General features: G+C 39.1%; 1 protein-coding gene across 2 annotated transcripts in view; it reads right to left on the bottom strand.

Annotated features, from left to right (window-relative positions):
• The window catches only part of LOC131458512 (rho GTPase-activating protein 26-like), a 62,283-nt gene that overhangs the window by 11,899 nt on the left and 26,549 nt on the right, over window positions 1–23,835 (bottom strand). For both annotated transcript variants that reach the window (XM_058627667.1, XM_058627668.1), the window contains 17 exons: window positions 21,482–21,577; window positions 20,202–20,263; window positions 19,622–19,693; window positions 15,712–15,813; window positions 15,500–15,610; window positions 14,828–14,932; window positions 14,032–14,161; window positions 13,544–13,644; window positions 12,195–12,289; window positions 10,655–10,733; window positions 9,023–9,059; window positions 8,716–8,781; window positions 8,260–8,334; window positions 7,628–7,712; window positions 7,084–7,142; window positions 1,149–1,254; window positions 88–247 (listed from right to left, as the gene is read on the bottom strand). In XM_058627667.1, coding sequence (XP_058483650.1) covers window positions 88–247; window positions 1,149–1,254; window positions 7,084–7,142; window positions 7,628–7,712; window positions 8,260–8,334; window positions 8,716–8,781; window positions 9,023–9,059; window positions 10,655–10,733; window positions 12,195–12,289; window positions 13,544–13,644; window positions 14,032–14,161; window positions 14,828–14,932; window positions 15,500–15,610; window positions 15,712–15,813; window positions 19,622–19,693; window positions 20,202–20,263; window positions 21,482–21,577 — 1,541 coding nt within the window. The remainder of the gene's footprint in view (window positions 1–87; window positions 248–1,148; window positions 1,255–7,083; window positions 7,143–7,627; window positions 7,713–8,259; window positions 8,335–8,715; window positions 8,782–9,022; window positions 9,060–10,654; window positions 10,734–12,194; window positions 12,290–13,543; window positions 13,645–14,031; window positions 14,162–14,827; window positions 14,933–15,499; window positions 15,611–15,711; window positions 15,814–19,621; window positions 19,694–20,201; window positions 20,264–21,481; window positions 21,578–23,835) is intronic.

The following is a 23,835-nucleotide window of genomic DNA, read 5'->3' as shown; positions in this document are numbered from 1 at the left end:
CCTAAACCGTGCCGTGCCGAGACCATAGGTGGAAAAGAGGTTTTAATTGTACGTATTTCGTATACACGTGCGTCTGCAGCCTCGTACCCTTTCGTGGTGCTCGATCAGGATCTCCACGACAATATTCTGGAACTTGATGTCCATGATGGCCGCCACCGTCTCCTCCTGGGGGCGCAGTAGAGTCGGGCCGAAGACCACGCCCAGATTGGCGACGGTCATCAGGTTCTGCTGGTGGTGACTGGCCACACTGTTGAGGGGGGTTTAGACACATTAAAACCAAACCTTACTGCAACTTAAGAGTGATTTTTAGTGTCGGTGCTCACGACAGGCCTCTATAGGAACGCGTATGTTGCTAATGAGCGTATATTCAATATATTAATAACACATCAGTGATGTGTTTACAGCTTCTTTACTGCTGCCAAGGAGAAAAATAAAATCTCAAGTGTGCCACTAAAAAGTTAGAGATAAAATGTAATTTTCTTAATGACCACAATATGAGAAAATACGAAACACATTTCCTCTAAACTGACTTAAAATATTCAGTCTGTTCTTCCCTTTCATGGAGTGAAAAACAGAAAATACTAATAAAGTGGCTGAATTGGCAGGGTAATTATATCATGAACAAAAACAGATTGTTTTTGAAACATTTTGAAACCACTACACATGATAGTGGCGATGAGGACGACGATGATGATGATGATGATGCAGGCGTAATCCAATTAACCCAGGTGAAGTTTGCATTTCCCTACACGTTGTACTGACGCGGCTGAGATTCCATTCGCAAACATTGTCTGCTGTCGTTCAAGAAAAGCCTGATAAAGCCACAGGGCTTAGACGTGGTTTTAGAGTGAAAGCACAACACCACTTGGCTGCATTAGAGGAATGATTACACATAAGCCAACAGTGTCATGTTCAGGGTTGTTTTGTTATTTTCTTTGTTTTTTTTTAAACCTATGGGTGACTGCAAGGAGGGGAAGCCGAGCGAATCAAAGCACTTCGGCACCTGCAGGAACACGAAATACTATTTAAAACATTATGTTAATTATATTAATAATTAAATGTTCCTGTGAAACTGCAGCAGGTCAGACGACATTAGCTGCAGCACTAAGGTCTGCAAGCATACCATAAAATGTGGGTTCTCCACCTACTTGGAGAGATGTTGCATCAGCAGCTCCAGCATTTGCCTGTTCTTCTCAGGTAGTCGGTGAACCAGAGCATGGATTTCTGTCACTCTGGCCTCCGGGTTGTCCAGTTCTTGACAGAGAGGGAGAGAAGAGCGGACACTTTTAAAGAACACCTCAGCATATTTTTTATTACTGATACAATACGGTCACACTTGACATTTTGGTGCACAGCCTTGATTGTGCTGTGACATTGTCATTTATTAAAACAGTTTTTTATTAAATGTGTACATGTCAAATGTAGTATTTCTTCTGAATTCTATTTCTTCTATTTATAATAGAAGAAATAACTTTGTAACTTTGCAACTTGACATTATGAAAACGACACGTTTGATATAAAGGTTACACTCAGGGTCCCCCTACAGTTGGTAAATGGTATTGTTTGTTAAAACAGTTGGTATACGTTGCAGTAACATGTGCAACATTTGTTTACAAACCAACAATACCGGTGAACTCTGAAGCAGGCAGACAGACGGGCAGACAGACAGACAGGGCGTACCAGAAAGGCAGGTGGACAGACCGGTTGTTGACAAATGACTGCAATATGTCATGGCCACTGGGTTGATCCTCAGAGAGATAACAGCAAACTTTCACTAGATCAACCCTCAGGCTCTGACTGTCAGCACCAGGCAATACACACATTTTCATGCCTTTCTAACACCCTACACTAGCATTTAAACACACACACACACACACACAGCAATGCTATAATAAAAATTCCCTTTTTTTGGAACAGACCCAGAAAATATAGGAAAAATGTATACAGTTTGAAAAATAACACAGCATACATTATTCCTATCCAAATGCCAATGATCACAGAATTGACAAAAGATACTTTTGCACAATATTGTAAATATCGATGATCGACTTTTCAAGATCAAACTAATTATTGAGCAGGCCCAAGTTTTTTTTTTTTTTTTAATATTATGAAATTTCATAATAGTTTCAACCAGGTGTTTAAAAATGCATCATGTTTAGATAAATAGGAAAGAAATGGGCATAGAATTGTTGAAAAACCACCATCTTTCTTAACGAACTCTGTCTCAGAATAAAAGAGCCTAAAAACGATCTCGTCCACATTTAATCAAAATTCAATTTGTGCATCTCTTAAGCACGAGGAGGTTTGGATTATGTATGAAGAACACACTTTTACAATCAAAGTGAGCGAAGCGGACGTGCGCGTTGACATGAAGCATGTCTGTCACGTCTGCAGAACATTCATTATTCACATATCCGGCAGTATTGCACAGGATATGCTATATTTATATATTATTTTCAGCACACTGTCTACGCACACACAAGACAGTAGAAGCTAATTTGAAATGAATTCTGCACAAAACCTTTAACAAAACACATTTTGTCAAGCTGTAGTCAAAATGTGTTTCAAATCTGATGCAACTAACCAAATTATCTTCATTTAGTGACAGTCTATTGAGAGACTCCCGAGTTCTTCTGAGAAAACTTGTTTCTTGAAAGTAGCACTAATCAATATTTTTACGTTTACAATAGATCATCAACCACAGAGAAATTTCCACAAGCGCCGCTCTCTGCTCTGAGGAGCATTTTCAAATCATTGAGCTCACTTTCGGTCACGCCGAGTGATTTTTGTCGGCACTCGTGTTTCATCTTAATCACAGGCGTCAACAGGGTGGAGTGTGAAAAATCTGCGGTCAGTGAACAACACGTGTTTTGTCTTCTTCCTGCTTTTGGAAAGAGAATTCAAATTGCTGAAAAAAAGAAATGTTTATAAAAAAAAGATCCTTAAAACTATGAGGAAAATGAGGATGCATAATCTTTTTGACCGCTGTTTTGGACGCGGGCTGAAATTACACCACCTGTCTGGCAGCAACACAACACTGCCTGCATCCATTCTTGTGCACAAAGCAGTCTGAATAATTGACTACACAGTGTTTCCATTGTTGCGAGTGATGTCAGCAGATTTCTACTTAAAGTAAAAATATTCAACAGTGTGCGTGCATGCGCCATTTAATATCTTGTAAGTAGATTATGTCCACTTACAGTTTGTGTCCGACCATTCTCCTCTTTCCTAAGAAGTGTGGTAAACACAGAGTAATAAGCCTCGGACGGGCAGCCAAAGAATGAAAGACTTTCCTGTGTAAGACGGGGTTTTGTGATTCACTCATCCGCAGGATGAGTCAAACCGAGGCTTCTTTAAATTAACAAGAGGTCAGCTTTTATAGGCCCCTTGGGCCCCAGTTAGGATGCCACATGGAAGGCCTTTCTGAAGAGATATTCCTGGCACATTCATCCGGTCGGAGATAGTTACCCAGAACACGCTAATGCTGCTTTGGGAGTTTGTATTAAGTGAGAAGGGCATCTCTTCTTAGCTTAAGGTCAATGTATGCTGGGGAAAAAAAAAGCAATGTCACTCATGCCTCTTCCAAATATTCACACTCAAATGTAGGTTTAAAACTTGGCCCAACAGAGAAAGGCACAACTAATACATATAATAATAGCATTTCACACCAAAAGGTGATGAGGGGAAACGAGAGTTTAAGATACTTGTGCAGCTAATTGTCTCTTAAGGCCAATTACTTGATGGATTGCCAGTTTGGGAAAGTTGGTATAAACTAAAAAAAAAAGAAAAAAGGTAAGACCAGGTTCAGGCTGAGGTAAAATGGCTTGTGAATGGAAAACACAGCAGGAAATAGTAATATAAAACTTTAACAAAAGGGGAAATAAAGTTGTTGGGCAGGACGTCTCCTGCATCTAACCTGCCCGCAACCACAACCTGACAAAAGAGGAAGCGTCTAAAAATAACCACAGAAGGAATGTCCTCATTAAGCCGCTAAAAGGCTCAAACGCAAAACCTTTTAAGTGAGGAGATTATATTTCTCATCCTTTTATTTCTGACTCGTGGTGGGTGTGATAATAACATAAGTGTTTATTTGCTCTTGGGGCTACTGGGATTACACGAGTTAAAATGTCAAACAGAGTAAGAAAACAAGACCCGAAGATGAAACGGGAGGGGAAAATATTGATGTAGAAATGTGAGGGAGATACCCGCAACTGTCGAGAGTAATTACTTGTATGTGTTTTCTTGTTGGCACAAGCCTTAAGGCGGGCATCTGAAATCCAGGTGCTGTTTTTTTCCTGCCTCCATTTTCCCTTCTCGTTTTTCTCCCTCTCGTCATCCGTGTCCTTCTTTTCTGCAATCTCTGCTGCTGCTGCTGCCCTCTGTTTAAACCACATATCTAAAGGCAGCGTGAACGGGATACAACAAGAGGAGGAGGAGGAGGAGCAGCGGGAGGATTTGAAGGTTTGTGAGCGGGGCGATGGGAGGAGCTGTAAATGATATGTGAAAAGAGAGGTGGAGCGGGGGGGGGGGGGGGTCAGCTGAGGACGCTGTCCTCAAAACACCTCGCTGCTTGCTCAAAATTCTGCCTTGAGAAAAAAAAAAAAAAAAGAATACAAAAGTGCACTCTAAAACAAAGACACACATTCTTGCAGATGTGCTGTACATTCACACAGATTAATGACATCGCACTCAGAGATATGGATTTGTACCCGTCAAGCGAGAGTTCTATCTTTTGTGATAATCACTCACATATGAATGCATGCAGTGCAGCATGGATGGTATTCATTCACACTCCCCCCCGCTCTTAACTGCACTTGCTCACTTTTGGAACCATGTCTCGTTAACGTTGCCAGAGGGACACGGTCATTTCCTCTTTTCCCGTTTCTTTCTCTCTCCGTGTCAGTCCAGCTTTTTAGAGGCTTAGCTACCGTCAAAACAAAGAAAGCAGGTCACTGACAGACTACACTGGGCTGCAGTAAACAGAATAAACCGACATTTTCTAACACAAAATAAAAAATAAGGTATATCAGGACCACTGACAACTGATTTCCTGCAGCAGTGGAAGCAAAGGAAGCCTTAAAGTTGATGCAAACAATAATTTACAACTTTCTTTTAGATATAAATTAACTTTTTTTTTTTTTTTTTTAATAATACATTATAAAAAAGTACAGGAGTGTGGCTTTGAATGATGGACGGTCAGCATAGTATACAGATTGAATACGGAGCCGGTTTGACCGGTTTAGAAAGTGCAACACATCTGTGGTAACTTCTGTGGTGAGAACTAATTTATATCCATTTGCAGAACTGATCCCAGTTTGTTTCTGATTGGAATCTTTAGTTGTTTTTGTCTCACATTTACGGAGTTATTGAATAAAGTAAATTTACACCATAACTCTGAAAACATAGTGAAGAGTCTCTGTCTCGTATGAGAAAAAGACAAAATAAAACATAAAACTTGCTTCCAAGTGTACTATGTTGCCTAGGAGCCACAAGAAAATGATTTAATGTACTGAAACGAGTTTGGTGACTGTTGACTGTTGACACCAATGTTTGCAGCTGTTCTGACCTCACACTCTTTTTTTTTTTTTTTATGTGACTTTTAGATTCACACTCCGGGGGTTTTCCCCCCCTATTTTTTGAGTGTAATTTGAATCTCATGAATATTGCAAGAAAACACTACACACACGCGCACACACACACACACACACACACACACAGCAGGTCAGTAACACACTCCGTCTCACAGCAGCATCTCAGAGGCACAGTGGGCATTTGCCGGTGTCTCAGCAGGCCTACTTGCAACTCAGAACTGGTTTAACAGCGGGTCATGACCTTATTCTTATGATGAATCAAAACTTCTAACACATTCACTCAGAGAGGAAACCGCAGTTTAAACGAATCCACATTTGAATCCAGTCATACTCGTGTCATAATGACTGCGTGACATAAGGCGTGAGGATTTCAGCTTTAATTAGCAGCAAAAACCTGTTTGTCATCGGCACATGTGCACGCCACGTAAACAATGGGATCTTACGTTAAGTGTTTACCCTTTAAAGTAGCTGATTTGGTACTGTACGTGTAACAAATGTTAAACAGCCCGAGAGTTTGTCAAATCAACATTGTAGAGGGTAACACATGGTAATAGTACGGTTGGGCTTCAGCTAACAATTATTTTCTCGATTATTTGAGTAATCGTTTAGTCAGAAAATATTGAAAAGTATTGATCAGTGTGTCTTGTTTTTGTCCACAAACCAAAATGACTCGGTTTGAACGATTTCTTTGTTTTATGGAGCAAAGGAACCAGTAAATATTCACATTAAAGAAGCTGAAAAATCAGAGAATCCTTTAAAAAACAAATCACTTAAACGGATTAATCGATTATCTAAATAGTTGTCGATTAATTTAGTAACCGATTAATCGAGTAATTGTTTCAGCCTTACACGGAAGTCTGTTTTCTCTTGTAATTATAGCTTGGTAATAACAACGGGACATAAACAAGGATACATTTCAACTTCATAATATAGTAATTATGAATTTTGATTGACAAACTATTCCATGTGAAGGCATTATTTTCATGGTAGCCTATAGTCATGTTATTACCTGGATATTACTTTGGAAATAACATGGTAATACTGAAATATTACCACCTTATAGAGCTGCAGCTAACGATTATTGGAGTAATTGTTTGGTCCATAAAATGTCAGAAAACGTCTTTATATTACAAAGAAACATCACGTTTCTTTGTAATATGAAGCAAAGAAAATTCACATTTAAGAAGCTGAAACAACCATGAAATCGTGTTTTAATCATGAAAAAAGCTTCAAACCGATGAGACGATAGTCAACTATCAAAATAGTTGACGATTAATTTAGTAATCGATCAATCGAATAATTGTTTCAGCTCTACCACCTCATAACCACTATATTACATTATTATCGAGCTGGAAATGTCATCAGAAATAAGATGGTGTAATGAGTAATGATTTGAATCTCCTCAATTCAAATCATTACTCTACCATTACTACGTTGTTACTGCACAGTGATGTGAAGCGTTTGAGGCAAATAAGACACGGAGAACACTCACTGGCAGCTTTGATGAAGCTCCTCTGGTACTGGTAGGTCATGAGAGGTGCAGGCAGCATCCTGTAAAAAAGAAGACAAACAGAAGAAGACACGGCTGTCAGGTGGAGAATGTCAGAGGAGCTCAGATGTTGGTTGCTTTGTAGAAAAATCAATAAATCTGAATGATGTTCTTCCACATGTGTAATTCTTCCTCCCCCCCACAGCTGGACACCGCTTTATTGCTGCTGCCCGAGGAGTCAAAATGTTTCCTGTTGGTTCTCGGTGACATCTGACCTGAGGTCCCGATGCTTTGATGTGTCCACAGTCCACACACACGTTTGTCTGGTTACATTTGTGTGCCAGTTGTGTACAGTGTAAATCTATTCCTTTGCAGTAAATTAAGCACAGCTTGAACACCAAACCTCCACTCACTTCATATGGGTTTCTCAACCCACTGTGGTGCAGTGGTGAAGCTTTATCTATGAATATGGAAATACTAATGTAATGCGGGAATGGTGGTTGTTCTGCCTCTTATGTTCAGTCTTAGAAAGCCTTTTCACACCAACCTGAGATAATGTTTGATAGAACTTGTGATCGTCTTAATCTCCCACTCTGGGTTTTCCAGCTCCACATCAGCATATGTCTTCGGATCTAATGAACAAAAACATGGAGATTAACATTTAGAACACAGAGCATTACGGCTGATTTTTTTATTACCATTAATATGTTAAAACGTACAGTATATAAGAATGTGCAATAAAGGGTGTCTTGTATCCTTATCCTTTTCAGCACAACCTCTGAGAAAACATTTGTTTCATTTTCACCAACTATATAAACATGTTTAAAATATGTCACAGTTCAAAGTTCACTCGGCTCGTTTTTATGAACAAAAAGCAAAAGAAAAAACGGTCTCATTTTGTGACTTTGCACAATTTTTACTACTTTACGTCACTAATAAAAACGCAATATAAAATGAATCATAACTTTGACTCTACAACACTTAAGAAGTTTTTAAAGCCTGAATATGTGACCTATACACACACACACACACACACACACCAGGATGTCCATATAAGGAGTTGTGTATTATTCACACTGCAATTTACCATGGGTGCACTAAGCGTTCAAAAAACAGAAGAAAGAAAAAACTAGGAGAGACGAAAATACATTTTATTTTAAATTGTGTTTTCATGTTTACCCATAGTCAAGCTCAGTAGTTTCTGTACTCTGGAGTTGACACCAACGATTCTGTACAATCCCTGCTCGTTGATACCTACAGCAGAGAGGGAATAAAAGAAATCTTAGAAACTTTATATTTAATTAAAAAAAAAGACACAACTGCATTGTTCTATAAATGAAATGCATCCTTCCAAGAGTGTGTCGTAGAGGATGCTCTGTCGGCGTGGCAGATAAAGGGGGGGGGAAGGTAATGATACAAGCACATGTGGACCTTTCCCGTGACATTTTAGAAGAATGACATGTTGTGGAGAGGAGAAGGGGACTTCCTGATGCATCACGAGATCACACGCTCAACGGGAAGGAGGGTTTCAATCCTGCAGGTGGACTTTGACTCCAGTCATTTCCACACCACTCTTTGTGTGTGTGGTACATGCTGTGTGCAGAAAACCCTACAGAGTCCGAGATAATGCTTTACCTCGAGTCTCCACGGCATAGATGAATTTTTTCATTACGTTAAACCCGGTGACATCCAGCTGAGCCACTGATGGAAAGAGAGATGAGCAGAGTCAGTGTGAGCCATGAAATGTATCAGATTCAGATGAAAAAAAAAATCTTTCTCTTAATTTACGTATTCGTTTGCCTTTGCAGGATAAGAAATGCTTAAGAAATTGAAATAATGTGTGCAAAAATACACATATATAACACATTATAAATAGAACCCCGGCAATAGGGGAAAATCAGGCGATAATGACAGTTAATGAATCCTACTTAAAGCCACTTACTGCCTTCAGCCTGGTTGTCTCTGTTTAGATTGTACACCTGGAAAAACAATACAAATTTGTTTATTTACAACTACATCAAACACATATATGATACGGATATGAGACATTTACACGCTATCAAACATCACCTCTAGTATATGCTGCTGGTTAGACAACAATAAACAGAATTCTACAAGAGATGGAACTAATGTACGACGGTGTGTTTACGCTCCTATGCACCCACTATTTTTAATATAAGAAGACGACGTCGCAAAAAAACACGGACGTCAACATCACATCATAGATTATTGGAGCTGCTGCTGCTGCTGCTGCTGCTGCTTGCTCATGCCTGCATTTACGGATGCCCATAACCTTTGTGCATTTATATGTTGACACTGTGATGGGATAAGTGTCAGGACATGAACATATCAAGATGACGGCGTGGAAAGCAGCACACAAACACACACACAGATACACAGAGTGACGCAGAGTGAAAGAACTACAGTATGTATGGTTGGGGAGACTGGCTGTCACTCAACTGTCCTTCTACAAACTAATGACTTATTATTATGGACGATAACGGTTGAATGCCAGTGGGTCTCAAACCTTTTTTTTGACGTGTGACCCTTTGTGGCAGAGATAGTTTATATTAAATTTACTTAGGAGCAAAATATACCCTAAGTAACTTTAATACCCTGTTTTAATTGTTTTATTATTTTTCGTGTACAGCGCTTTGCTCGCGGCACGCCTCACAGCAAGAGGGTGTCGGGTTTGATTGCTGGTCTGGGGACCTTTCTGTGTGGGATTTGAATGTTTCCTGTGTCTGCGAGGGTTTCCTCCAAGCTCTCCGGTTTCCTCCCATTATCAAAACATGTATGAAGGACACATGCGGCCAGGTTGGTCTATTGTGGCGGCATCGGTCGCAGCAGCTCTGATCAACTCCGGATTTGACCTCATAATTTCGTTGTGCAATTTCGGCTTTCCATTTCAACCGAAGTTGTTTTTAAAATGTGATATAGAAGTAAACTTTACCTTACCTTCGCATGGGTTCATGGATAGGTAAGGTTAGGTTAACTTAAGCCCCTCATCCAGGAAGTAGCTTAACCTCAAATTAGTTTCCCTTCTAACCTAACAACCACGAGGGTCTGATTGTTGGACACCTACGGCATTAAAGCGTGCAGTATTTCACAAAATAAATGACTGCTTGGTAAGACAACGCAGCCATTCTCTCAACAGATTGATAAATACCTCTTTAGGATTTTAATAATAGCTACAAATATAACAGAAACACCTCAAATTGTTAAGTGGAAAGTTGAGCTCAGGAATACACAAAATGGAGCAAATAAGTCATGAAATTAGGACCGTGACATAATTTCTAATGAAAAATTGAAAAGGATCTCAGAAACAACACTGTTTTCTTGTGGAGAATTAACCTCTGTCATATTATCAAAAAAAAAGAAGTCAGTCAAAGCTCCGACCTTGAAAAAGTTATTCTCTACAAAAAAGAAAAGAAAAAAGGAAAGTAAAAACGAGAAAATGATTAAAGACAACGTCACGTCGGAGCTCTTGCTTTACTTAACGGACACGTGTCCATCCACGTCTCTCTCTTTCTTATTATCACATAAGAACAAACCTGTCACCATGGTAACATACCGGTTCTCTCCCATCCATGGCTTCCATCCACAACCTGCGGTCTTCCTCCGACAGAGCCTGCATGGTGATCACTCCCGGCCTTCGCAGACAAAAACACACAGACGCTTATTTGACATAGAAATTAGAGGCAAAACCCAGTCTATCAAACACACATGTGCTGCGGCACCTTGGAAAAAAAAAACTAACAACAGCTGTTATAATATCAAACAGAAAAAAGCAGAGAGCATTCTTCTCCAGTGCAAACATTTGTATCCCTTAATTAAGAAAACCTGTTCAATGTTAACGGGCAAAAAAAATACACTTAATTGAAAATGTTTTACTTAAAAAAAAACAACACTTTTCTGTTCGTTCTTGTGTAGGAGAATCACACACACACACACATTGAAAAGGAAAGTATATTCATGTATGGGCGCCTGAGGAATGACGACAGTATCGCCTTCCATTAAAACACCAACATCAACACTTCTTTCTCCATAAAAGGAAGAAAGGTGGATGAAGGATTTTGCTCATAAATGCTTGAATAAGCTAATGAGGATTTGCTCACTCACTCACACACACACACACACACACACACACATACAGATGTGCATAGTTTTAGTTTTCAGAGTATATTAAAGTATATCAGCAGCAGCAAATCACACTCATCTAAAAACACATCACATGTTGCGTGCAGCCACAGTGTGTACAGGAGTAGATTAACAGACGATGACGTGCAAAGCAACACAGCAAAAAAAATCACTTATTCATGCCAGCTCGTCTGTCGGGACAGACAATCGCGCAGCATACATGGAGCCTCTTTGTTCTTTTGTTGTCTTTAACATGCCGTTAATGACAGATCAATGTGAACTAAATTAGCAATGTGGTAAGAGCAGAGAAAAGTATGAGATGGTGACAAGGTGATTTACAGGAGGAAGGCTGAGGCTGACGATGAGGAGGGAAGAAAACAAACACAAGCAGAGCCTGATGTTTGCTGTTCACATCCGTACCAACTGAGTGGCACCCTCTTGTGTATTCTACCGGCTATTACACCTCAAGTAGAAACACCTCACCTTTAGAGTGATTTTTTTTTGGGTAACAAAGTCCTGACATGCTTGTGCCTTTTCTCAGTTTGCCATTTAAAAAAAAAAAAATAATAATAATTTATTTCTTTTAATTTCCTGAAAACCTATGACAATATTGTTACGGAAGCTGTGAAATAAATTGATTCACACACAAGACCCTATTGTAGTTAGGGATGGGAATCGGTATCGCTTTGACACTGGTCCTATATCCTATAATCCTATAGATCGCATATGCACAGACTGTGAAAAAATGTAAATAAAAACATGTTTGGGCTGTTTATTTTCTTCTTTTTGGGAGAACAATATTTGAGACACAGTTGGAGAATTATGTCTTTGAAATGAATGTTGTTAACAGCTTCATACGTTCATAAAATGACCGCATCGGACTAATATTGGTATCGGTAGATAGAAGTTTGGGATAAAAGTCTTTGTATATCCAAAGGAAAACAAGTCACGTGCATTCATTCACACTCACTGACCTGTCCACAGCCTCGACATCAAAACAGAACCTCTTTTCGATCGACTCCGTCTTCCTCCTGGTGCAGGACTTGAGCGTGAAACTCTCCTCGTCTCCCTGAAAAGGAGATAGCGTTAGAGAGACAACAAACTCAAATCTATTTAATTTTTATAAATGATCATCAAAGCAGAAAAAACCTGGAGAACATACACAGAGACAGAGTTACAAACCTGGGGATTCATCTTCCTTCCTCATTTAAAAAACTCCCCTGATGTTCTTGTGCATTGAAGCATGAGATGGGCAGTGACATTTTTTCGTTATACAAATTCAGCATTAGCGTTTAAAATTATTTAAAACTAAGAGCTTTTAAAGAGTCAGGTACTAAAGCTAAAGTGACTGCATGTTTTTTTGCAAAAAAAAACAAAAAACAAAAACTATGGCTCTGTAGTCGCAGTATATTACGTAAGGTGCATATTCCACCTCAGGCAGCACAGGACAGAAAGTGCTTTGGAAACAGCTGAACTTTACTTTGACATTCAAGACTTAATACGGACAGGCTTTTTGTGATATTAAGTGTTTTTTCTACTTCTACTCTGACCCCAGTTACAGCAACAACTCAAAAAGCTCTGTGACAACTATCAAATAAGAAGGCCGGGACTTGGATTACTTTTGCATTATTCACAATTAATGTGTAGTGATTAGAGATGCTTGCTCAAAATTATTGTTTGACATCTAATAAGACTCCTGTATGCACTGCCATAAAAAGGATAATAAGTGCCATAAGTGCTCAGTTTTGATACTGAAACTTTACTTCTAATGCAGCGTCTCTGGAAAATATCTCGTGAGACCAGGTAGTATTAGGAATAACAAAAACACCCCAGTACCCAGTGAGACCTTTTGGGCTCAGGGGAAAGCAGCCCAGTGGGATGGGAAGAGTTGCTATGGTCAACATATGTGTGAGTGTTTGTGTCTGTGAATGAAATCTGTCTCTGGGGTTAAAAGAATGCAAAGATTTGTGAGATTTTATGGCATCAATCAGTCAATTCAGTTTTGCATATTTGGGTTCCATTTAAGAGGAAAATAGAACATAATGTGAGTGGAAACCAGTGCAAATGACACCTCATGTTGTCCAATAGGAGCCTGGTTGCAGGTCACACCTCTGAATTTACTGTATCTGCACAAACATTGACTAATGTCATTGTTGTAAACTGGACGTTCATCCACTGTGACCCCAAAAAAATGCCCAAATCAGTTTTAATCCAACAACTGAGATCAGGATCGGGGAAATCCCTACTTCTGCAAGTCCGTTGCATCCTACGTTTGTGAGCTACAAGAAACTACATAAGCTTAACGTGTGCGTTTAAAGCTCACCGTTTTGCCTCCTGATTTTGGGTCAAACAGAACCATGGTCAGCCTCTTGGGCTCACGGTAATATCTGCAGTAGTACTTCACCCAGGTTGAGACAAACGAGCCTGCGTGGAAAGAGAGAAAATAACGGAGAGAGAGAGAGAGAGATGAAGAAAACACTTAAATAGAGGAAGTAGGAGGAGACGGACAGAAAAAATATGAGTGAGTCTTAGTCAGAGCGGCTTCAGTACTAAATATGTTACCATGGTACCCAGTCAGAGCTGCCGTCACATCTCCACCAGATCACTGGAATCTGTTAAATGTCATTTTGTTTGTTCTTTTGCTCTGTGAATACTGTATGTGTGAGAGACTAACATGGATGTACTGTATCAGACCATACGCACAGACCCTGGTACACAAACGCTATAAAATGATGCTTTAATGTGTCCCTTTTGCAAGATGTAACGTGTTAACGTATGAGAGAGAGAGAGAGAGAGGAGGGGGCTACATACGCTTCTCCTGCACAAACAGGTATCCCTCCATGGTGTGCTGGCTGACGCTCTTGTGATCATGTGGATTCTCCTTCATCTTCCTCATCAGAATCTCGACCTCCGACCGCGTGCTCTCGAAGCGGTTCCTCGTCTGTCCAAACACGAGTACAGGGAGGGACATGCGTGATCCAGCAAAGGCTTAACAGCAGGGACTTTATTCGACTTATGGCATGCACCAGGATATGCAAAACAGTGTATTATTACATCAAAATGTCTCTTTAATTTCAATAAAGCAACCTTTCTGGTTGTGCAGATTGTAGCGTATTGCGTATTTACCTTTAAAAAAATATTTGGGGTCTGTTTTGGTATAGTTTGGTTTGGTATAGACCTGGTTCTGTACATGGTCCCTTTCAACAATTTTTTTTTTTTTAAATAAATATGATACTGTATGATACTGTATTGATTTTTGACTCATTATACTGCTGTATCAGATGTTTAGTGTTGTATTTAAACCTCTGACCACTAGTTGGCAGGAGGTTTGTGACCAGTTGATTTTCTCCCCCTTCTTCCACTCGTCTAACTAGACAAAGTGCAATGTTAAAGCATATAAAATAGTTAGTTTTATTACAATAGTATGTCTTAAAATTGGGGAAGAATGTGCAATACATTGCCTTGTTCATAATATCTGTACCGTATCACCAGATTCTTGCCAATACATAGTCCTAATCTTTACTATTTTGACTTGTGGTAAAAAATAAAACACTGTTAAATGTGCTTTATGGTGTGACCTTGCAGCCAGTACAGTCATTAGTCTTACATTCTGTATGCTGATGGTGAGATCAGTCTTGAAGTGATTGAAGTCCTTTGCCAGCTCATAGCCATGGTGATAGTAAGTGAACAGGCCTTGGAGGAACGCCAGCAGCTGAGGGGGAAAGAGCAGGACAGTAGAGGACGTGAAGGGTGGGTATGAAGACGGCGACAATTACAGTGAGGAGGAGGAGGAGGAGGACAAGACGGTTGATGGGGAAGTTGGGTGATGTGAGCCAAGGATGAGGACAAGCGGAGGAGGAGAGAATGAGAGCGTGAAGAGCGAGGAAAGGGATGAGAATTTGGAGGAGGTGGGTGAGAAAGTGCAAAAGAAGAACACAGGGAAGAAAACAGAGGTGGGTTGGTCATGGAAAAAAGACAAGAGGCATGTAGAGAAGTGTGAAATACAATGTTGTGTGTGTATGTACGAGTGTGTTCCACTGTAGATGCTCTCGCATAACTCACTGCACTAAACCCTGATGTTTTAGTTCGCCATCAACAAAAGAATTATGTCAGAGAGCAGCTGCAGGGTGTGGACTGTGATGCATGTCTCAAAGTGAGTGAATGATGAATAATAAAAAAAAAAAAAAAACAGCATGTGTGTGTGTGTGCAGCAACTTTGAGGAAAGGAGTTTAAAAAATAAATAAATAGGGGCAATCAAAAAAAAAGGTGTCATCTCACAGGCTCCACAAAGTCAAACATCTTCCTCTCCTGGACTTCCTGGACCTTGAAGACATACTCCAGCGAAACCTCGTAGAAATGTTGCCGTACGTTGTCGACCTGGTTGTCCGCCTGCAGCGGGAAGAGAGAGGAGTTCGAGGACACTGATGGAGTCAAGTAATGGGGTGCAAGAAAGAGAAGTGCAGACGTAATCTGAGACAGAATGATCTTACTTCATGTAGATGGGACTCTTTCTTCTTGGCTGAAAGGCTAAGATGTTTCTCCAGCACCGCGCAGTACTTCTCTGTCTCTTTGTCATACTTTTTCTTGGCTTCCTGTAACAAATAAATCAAAGAAGAAAACTTTTATTAGTGTGGGAAACAATGGAATCTTTTTTTTTTTCTCAGTCTGCAGTTGTAGTAACCCAAAGATCAGTTAACTTAAAATATATTGTCACGGACTAATTGGAACACATCAGTCTAGTGGCAGATGTGGCCTTCGTCGTTTGTGTGTGTGTGTGGATAGAGCTTTCACATATTTTCCATTTGACGGGGAGTCCAGTTTGACTTTGTCCCTCTGGGGAACACAGCTGCTTATAAAACAACCGACTGCTTCATCAGAGCAGCTGAGATCATCAACATGAGAGAGACAGACAGATGGACGGATGATAAACCAGGGACTACATGGAGCAGGGCGTGTATTACTTTAGCTTCAAGAGAAAAAATAGAGAAAGTGTCCAGGAAGATTAAAAAGATCGCTAAAAGGGAAGAGGGAAACACACAAGGCCCTTTCTATTGATTAGACAGCCAGCGTCACTCATGTTAGAATGATTAAGCTCTAATCTAGTGTCAAAGTGTACAGAGGGAAATAAAAGGAGAGAAGTGAAAACATAAGAAGAAGAAGAAGAAGAGGCAGCCAAACTCCACATTAGTGTTTTAACACAAGGTTCTAAAATTGGGTTTCTTATCATCATCTGAACATTTGGCACTGTGTCCAAAAAACAAGGATCTGTGCAAATCCATCACTAGTTTTTACTTCATAAATGAATGAACAGTTTTTTTAAACCAGTATAAAACTGCGTTAAAATTGCAAGAGAGTTAATTAACCAAACCTCTGTTGACCTTATGCATTTTGTTTTCATCTTTATTGGAACTGGCAACACAGTGAAAGGTATTTTGACACAGTGAGATTTAGGTGTACACTGTTGGAAAATCTGCAGTGATTACGATACAATACTGGGGTAAAAATGGACTCACAACGGTGTAAAAGTACCAGCTGTCTTCACCCATGTTGTATTTAATTAGACTTCTTCATAAGTGGTCATAAATGTGTTCTTGTTAATTACTTTGATTCACTCTGATAGGGATGATTTATGCAGAGAAATATAAAACTGAATGCATCATGAGTTGTCTGTAGTAGTCACATGACACCGGCGTTTCTCTCTCAATGACAGTTTCGCCAACCAGCTACGTTTGTTCCTCAGGGCACGCGAGGAGGAGCAGACAACAGCTGCAGAAAGCATCAGAAAATGTTAAAAACATTCCTCGGAACAACAAATCCTCTGTTTTTAAGTCAGTGTCGTTGACTTTCACTATTCACTGCTGCAAAGACTTGCAGAATTTATCCCTCAACATGGATTTCAGAACATTTTAGAACTTTTAAAAATACACGACAATGACCAACTGCCTGTGAGTGTGTGTTGGATTTTCACCGTGACAGTTAAAATTAAGGTTAAATTCAAATAAATGATGTGTATGATGCATATTTTGTTAAAATTTCAGTTAAAAAAGTTGAAGAGCCATTCAAACAGGTTTGCTGTGTCATTTCTACCCAAGCCCAGCAGATGGCAGTGTCCTCCCACTATACAAACCCACCGATGGCACTCTTTCTCTTTAGCCAGAAGAGTAACATAATGAGTAACATAATAATAATAATAATGATGAGTGTTTCGATGCTGCATCATGTCCTGCCACCGCACTGACTCATGACTCCAGTTGGGTTGGACTCTGCACACTTAACTGCTGATGTCATGTCAACAATTACGTCAATAAACGTCGCACTGAAAACACGATGCCGACCAAAGACTTCGCCACATCTCAGCTCGTTTGCTTCTGCAAGATGTTTTTGTTGTGTTTGTTTATTTTTCATAGAACCAAGAGATTGATAACAGTGACAGAAAGGTGCACTATAATAACTATGATAACTGTGTCTTCAACACTACTGTACATGTTTCAACAAGTCGTCTGAAAGTGGAAAAAGAGAGATAAGCAAAGTTTAACGACTAGGACATTCAGGATATCATTTAGGGCTGAACAATTAATCGAAATTAAGCCAAAATTACCATTTTAGATTAAATATTGTCCTGACCTATAGACTTCATATTCTACAAACAGAAGATCTGCACAAATATCACACAGTAAATATGTTATTCAAATGAAAATTAGAATAATAAAGTCACCCTCTCATATCGCGATCACAATTTCAGTGAATAATAATTCAATTCAATTAGATATTATATAACATCTTTCAGCCCAAAAAGCTAAAATCACATTAAATGTGATTATTTAGTTGCATGAATATTAGAGGTTATGTGGTAGACACATTATTTTTATGACTGTGCAGACTTTATAGAGCTTAATAACGCAATATCAATTATCTAAAAGATAAATACTCCTCCTGCAATGACGCTGATGTTCTGATGTCGGTGTAGGACTGACGTTTTGGTGTAAAAATAACAGAAAATACATTACATATGTTTATTATTTTGCAGTAATTTAAAAATAACAGCTGTTGCATGTTTTAGTCTTTATTAATTATCCACTCAGAGTAAATCTCCTTAAACTCATCAGATAAAGTAATGTTGTCAGTTCTTTGAGGTTCGAAACGAGGATTATGTTTTCAATTATCAATGCACGACCACTATGTCACAATCAAACAATGACCTACTACTGTATATCTGGATGGATGAGCAGAGAATGTACATGTTTACTCCTGCATGTCTCTGTGGGGCCCCCTGCTATGACAACTCCTGTAGGTCCTATAGCTAATGACTGCATGAGGTAAGTATGCCATGACCTACTGTAAGAAGATTACAGACACTGAAACACAGCATATTTAGCCAACAGTGTAAGAGACTGCCCCTAAAAAGCACAGTGTGGTGCTCATCTTTAACTAAACTTGACCTAAGTCCACAGTGCAAAAACTGGATAAAATAAAATGCCACGTATAAGACGTCTCCTCAACAAGTTTTGAATATTTCCATACATTAAAACAGATAAAATAAGGAAAACACAACAATACAACAACTTCCTTCCTGTTTACCTCCTTGCTCATGTTCAGTGTTTCAATACCTTCCACTCTGTCCTGGTAGAAATAACGTATACTCACTGAAGCGCTAACACAACACCGGCTGTGCCATAAGGAAGCCGGGTTGGCTTCCGAAGACCCCCAGTGGGAGGGAATGATTTATGGCAGGGATTATGTATTCCCCTAATCTCCTATGCAGGTCACGTTAAGTGAGGCACAGACCGTGATCTGCAGTCAGACAGTATAGGAGAGGCAACCCTGACACGTGCGATATGTATTCTATTTGTATCTGTTTATGTTGTTCTCTTTATGCTATAGCATTTTATTAAAAACGTGCCTTAAAAAGCACTTTTTGTGGATTCAGGATCATTGCATATACAGGTTGTTTTCAGTACTCGATTGACATTTGCTGTGTTCTATTATCTTATTTTTATGAAATATTACTATATAATGATACAATTATACTGTACTTAAAAGCTTTGTGCCTTATATTGAGCTTAATCTTTGACAATCCACCTTTGAATGACACACTAAGAATGTCAGAGAGAAGAAAGTTGTATAACAATTAAGTGACTACATATCAGATATCTTCATTTATGCTGATGTACAGATAAGAAGAAGACACTCAGTGACGTCAAAAAAGAAGGTAAATGTTGCAGAGACAGCAAATCATTTCACCTGCAAGCTGTACAGCATTTATCATACGCAGTGAGATGAGATATTATCTGAAGATGCTGATAAATAACACTGCTTTAAAGTCAAATACACAACTAGATATTAAGATTGTTATCAACCGCTTGTTGCGTGTCGTGTGGACATGCAGTGTCACTCCCTTACCTTGGCGGCGCTGATCTGTTCTTTCCTGAACCGCTCCAAAGGCATGATCAGAACATCGTTGGCATTCTCTATCTGGGGGCAAACACATCGGCGTCACAGAATATCAAGTATGCTCTTCAGTGATGAACCAAAGACATCCTTAAAATGACAATTTATTATAATCAGTGAAAAAAATAAATAAATAAATAAATATATATATATATATATATATATATATCATATCATATCATATCATATCATATATATATACACACACACATATATATATATACATTTTATGATATACGTCAGATAATTAAAGGTTAAATTTTGCTCCTGAGTCCATTTTCACAGACGTGGCAAAATATTCATTGAGGTAACTTATTTCAACATAATTATTATTATTGAACTGTTGCCCGACCCTAATTATCTGTTAAAAAAAAACAGATTACATTATTTTCACAGGCAGGGCTGATGATAATAATGTCAAATATTAATATTTGCTGGGAAATTAGAAGATTTAAGAACAACATACAGCCCCTACTTCCTCCCCGTAACCACCCACCTATAGTATCTCTCACACGTTCTTAAAGTCACTCACCATCCGTGTCCTCTCATCCTCCAGGTTCTGCAGGACTGCAGCAAACTCCTGAAGAGACTTGGCTGAAGACAGACAGAGAAAAAAATGGGGGAAAGGAAAAATAAGAGGCAGGAAACAAATAAAATAAAACAGAAATGGGAGAGTGTTTGAAGAAAGTTGGCGCGACATAGCAGGGGGATAAAGGTGCTTTGTCTCCATTTTTGGACCTCTTGCAAAAAAATTTTTCTCTCAAGTCATGACACAGCAAAGCAATTAATTGGAAACGAAACTGTGATTCAGAAGGGTTTGTTTCCATGGAGCTTTTAAAAAGGGAGCACGGCTCAGTGCTAATGTTTTCACATCTCGCTGGCAAGTGAGGCACAGCTTTGTGTTGGGACAGAGTTTGTCACTGTAAACACACACACACACACAGGTTTGTACAGCTATTCTGCTTAGGACATTGTATTGATTTCCATTCATTTGTACAGCCTAAACAAAACACTGTCCATAACCCTTAACCATAAGTACTTAATGCCACTTAAACCCTAACCTTAACCTAAGCATGATTCAAATCCTAATTAATCCCAAGGACCAGGTTTTGGTGCTGGTCAGGATAGGTGCAGGATATGGTATTTGGAAATTGGATTGAACTAAAAAAAAAAAAAACAATGTCAAAACTATCAGATTATTAAAAAAAACAAAAAAAAAACTCTAAACTAATCACATTGAACAATACAAATAGGATGCCGAGAGAATTATGGACACACATTTCTTAGAATAGATAGATTTTTTTTTCACTTTTAGAATTTACATCTTGTGCTCAGTATTGGGTTTCACAGAGAGATTAATTCAGTTGGTTGACCACCCTTTATCACAACAGGCGAGGACAGATAGTGTAACCACCGTTGAACAGTGGTGGGTGGGTGGGTCAAGTCAGTGAAGAGCTGCAGCTGACAGAGCCAGGCAGCATGAGAGGGTGTGGCGGCCAAAAAACAGCACTGCAAAGGCTAGATGAGTTCATGGAAATTAGAGGGGGTGGGGGGGGAGTTATATAATAGCAATATCATGAAGATAAAACCTCAAAAAGGACTGCGAAATTACAAAAAAGGGGAGGACAACATGTTTGGATTTGGTTTTCCTGTACAATAATCGACTTCACTTTTAATTAGCTGCTATGATATGAATGTTATTGTTATTCTTTGGGCAACAAAAGCTGATTTGCCTATTTCTATTTCAGGGAATGTAAATGAGAGAGTTCCTGTGCAGCAAATGTATGAGGCTTCAAACATCAGCAGGCTCACCTATGCATATCTCATCATCTGTCTCCGCATCTCCAATACACTGGAATTTAAACTCGTTGAGGGAGTCGGCAAACTTCCTCTTCGCCGTCGACAAACCTGAGAGAGAGAAAATAAAGAGAAAGAAAAGAATCCTTATTAGCACCACATTCTTACTTTTAACTCAACTCGATAATACGATGTAAGAGAACACCGCGCTTTGTTACACTTTTCTATGCCTGAATGGCAACAGGTGGACACTCAGTTTCTCACTAAAAAGTGCCAAAACAGTGTCATTAACCTTCAGTTACATTAGACAAGTGGAGCAGCAAAGATGGCAAATGACTTTCATATAAACACATGAGGCGCTAAGAGGCGTCCCGGGAGAAGAACACACTCACACCAAGTGTGAGTTCCTGTTCATTTCCACTCGAGGCAGGGTCACCTCCATTACCAAACTTCCTGTCGCTGGGCGGGGCGAGGTCAACCGCATGTCCCACTGAATTATTGTGAAACGGAGGAAGGATGGAGGGGAGGAATGAGAGGAGAGAATCCTCTCAAAAATAGCACCGCGGAGACGGAGAAACCGCACACAGCGTGCTACAGTATATCCTACAGAAGTCTGAAATACAGGACTTAAATACACAAATAAACATTTATTATGTTGCCTTTCAGGATGTATTCCTTCAGTTGTCAAATAGGAATGACATAAATTATATATTTATTTTTATATATATACACATATATACATATACATATATATACATATATACATATATACACACACATATATATATATATATATATAAAAAATATATTTTTTTATATATATATATAAAAACATATAATTCAACATGGACAGAACTCAAATTCAATCCAGACAAGGATGCAGAGAAAGGAGAGAAGAGAGTTTCACAGAAACACTGACAGGAGTCATGGAGAGGACAGTGAGCGCAGAGAGAGAGAGAAGACACGCAGCTCAATTGGCCACATTGGTGTTGGTACTAAAGTGTGTGTGTGTGTGTGTGTGTGTGTGTGTGTATTTGGACAGATCTGCTGTAGCTTGCCAGTTTCAGAAATGAAACACAGGCCTCGCAGCTCTTGCATGTGTTCCACGTAACATACACATGCTGGCAAGCACACACACTCTCTCTCTGTCTTTTTCTCAGCAGTTATGATGGAGGGGGCAAATATTGTAGAATACAAGCAACATGGGCTGAACTAATATTAGTTCTGCTGTTGTCATCACTGACATTTTTACTGAAAACAATGAAGCTTAGCTCGGGTTTGAACACATGTGATGGACTCATTTTTCTGATAATGTAAAGCTGCCATCATCTTTCCCCGTTCGTGCTGTCCCATCCTATCCATTAACCCTTGAACACCGAGACAAAGATTCAAACAAATGTTATTGTAATTTAACATGCATACATACATCTGTTGTTCATGTACAACTTTTCTAAATAAAACTTTTTGGTTTTGCTTCATTTTAAATTGAATAAGAATAAGAAAATAAGAAATATCTTTAAAAAAAAATCATCACTGATTCAGGGTGAATGGTTTGCATTTTGGATTTGCTCATAAGAAAAACACCTAAATGGAAACAGAAAAAAGTCTTGAAATTCAAGTTGCATTCAAGTTTTTATGCAATTGTTCTGCTGCGGGAGGTGGACAAGTTGCGTATCAATAATATAATATATATAATATAATAATAAATAAGAGCAATGGAAACAGATTCGGCGAATAAAAGAGGACATTTAGAAATCACATGACTGAGACTCCTTTACTTTTCTACTACAGCAGTGGATGGAAACACACATAAATTGCTGGTTTTCTTCTTTACGGGAATGTTTGGAAATTAATTAAAAAAGTGCGATATATTTTAAAAGAAATCAAGCCATTGATGTGGGTCTCTCTCTCTCTCTGTCTCAGAGGTTTGCAAATAAATCCTGAAAAACCTTTTCCAGTATCCACAACACTCCATCCAGTCAGGAGCCAGAAAGTCCAAGGTTGTTCCAAAGGTGGTAGGTAATGCTTTAATTATATTTTGAATTATTTATACAATTTCCTATGCTAATGTATTATTTTTCTGACCAATTGTATAGAAGTGCACACAAATATTTAAGAATCGCTAAAATGAGTCACATGGTAAATAGACACAGAGACAGAGAAGCTGTTTTTAGGTTTGGGAAACATGTTGTGTGATTCTGTGAAAGCCAAAATTCAGCACCAGGCAAAGTCATCAGTGAGAAGAATCTCAGCAGGTGAAACCTCAGCAGACGGCTACTCAATACCTGAAAAATCAGAGTAACAAGTTGTTCAAAACCGGTCAGTTTGTCAGCAGCACATGTGACTTTCCCCAAAACAGACAAATCCAA

Source organism: Solea solea, chromosome 4, assembly GCF_958295425.1.
Source record: "Solea solea chromosome 4, fSolSol10.1, whole genome shotgun sequence".
Lineage (NCBI taxonomy): Eukaryota > Metazoa > Chordata > Actinopteri > Pleuronectiformes > Soleidae > Solea > Solea solea.
This window is presented reverse-complemented; position numbering and strand designations above follow the sequence as displayed.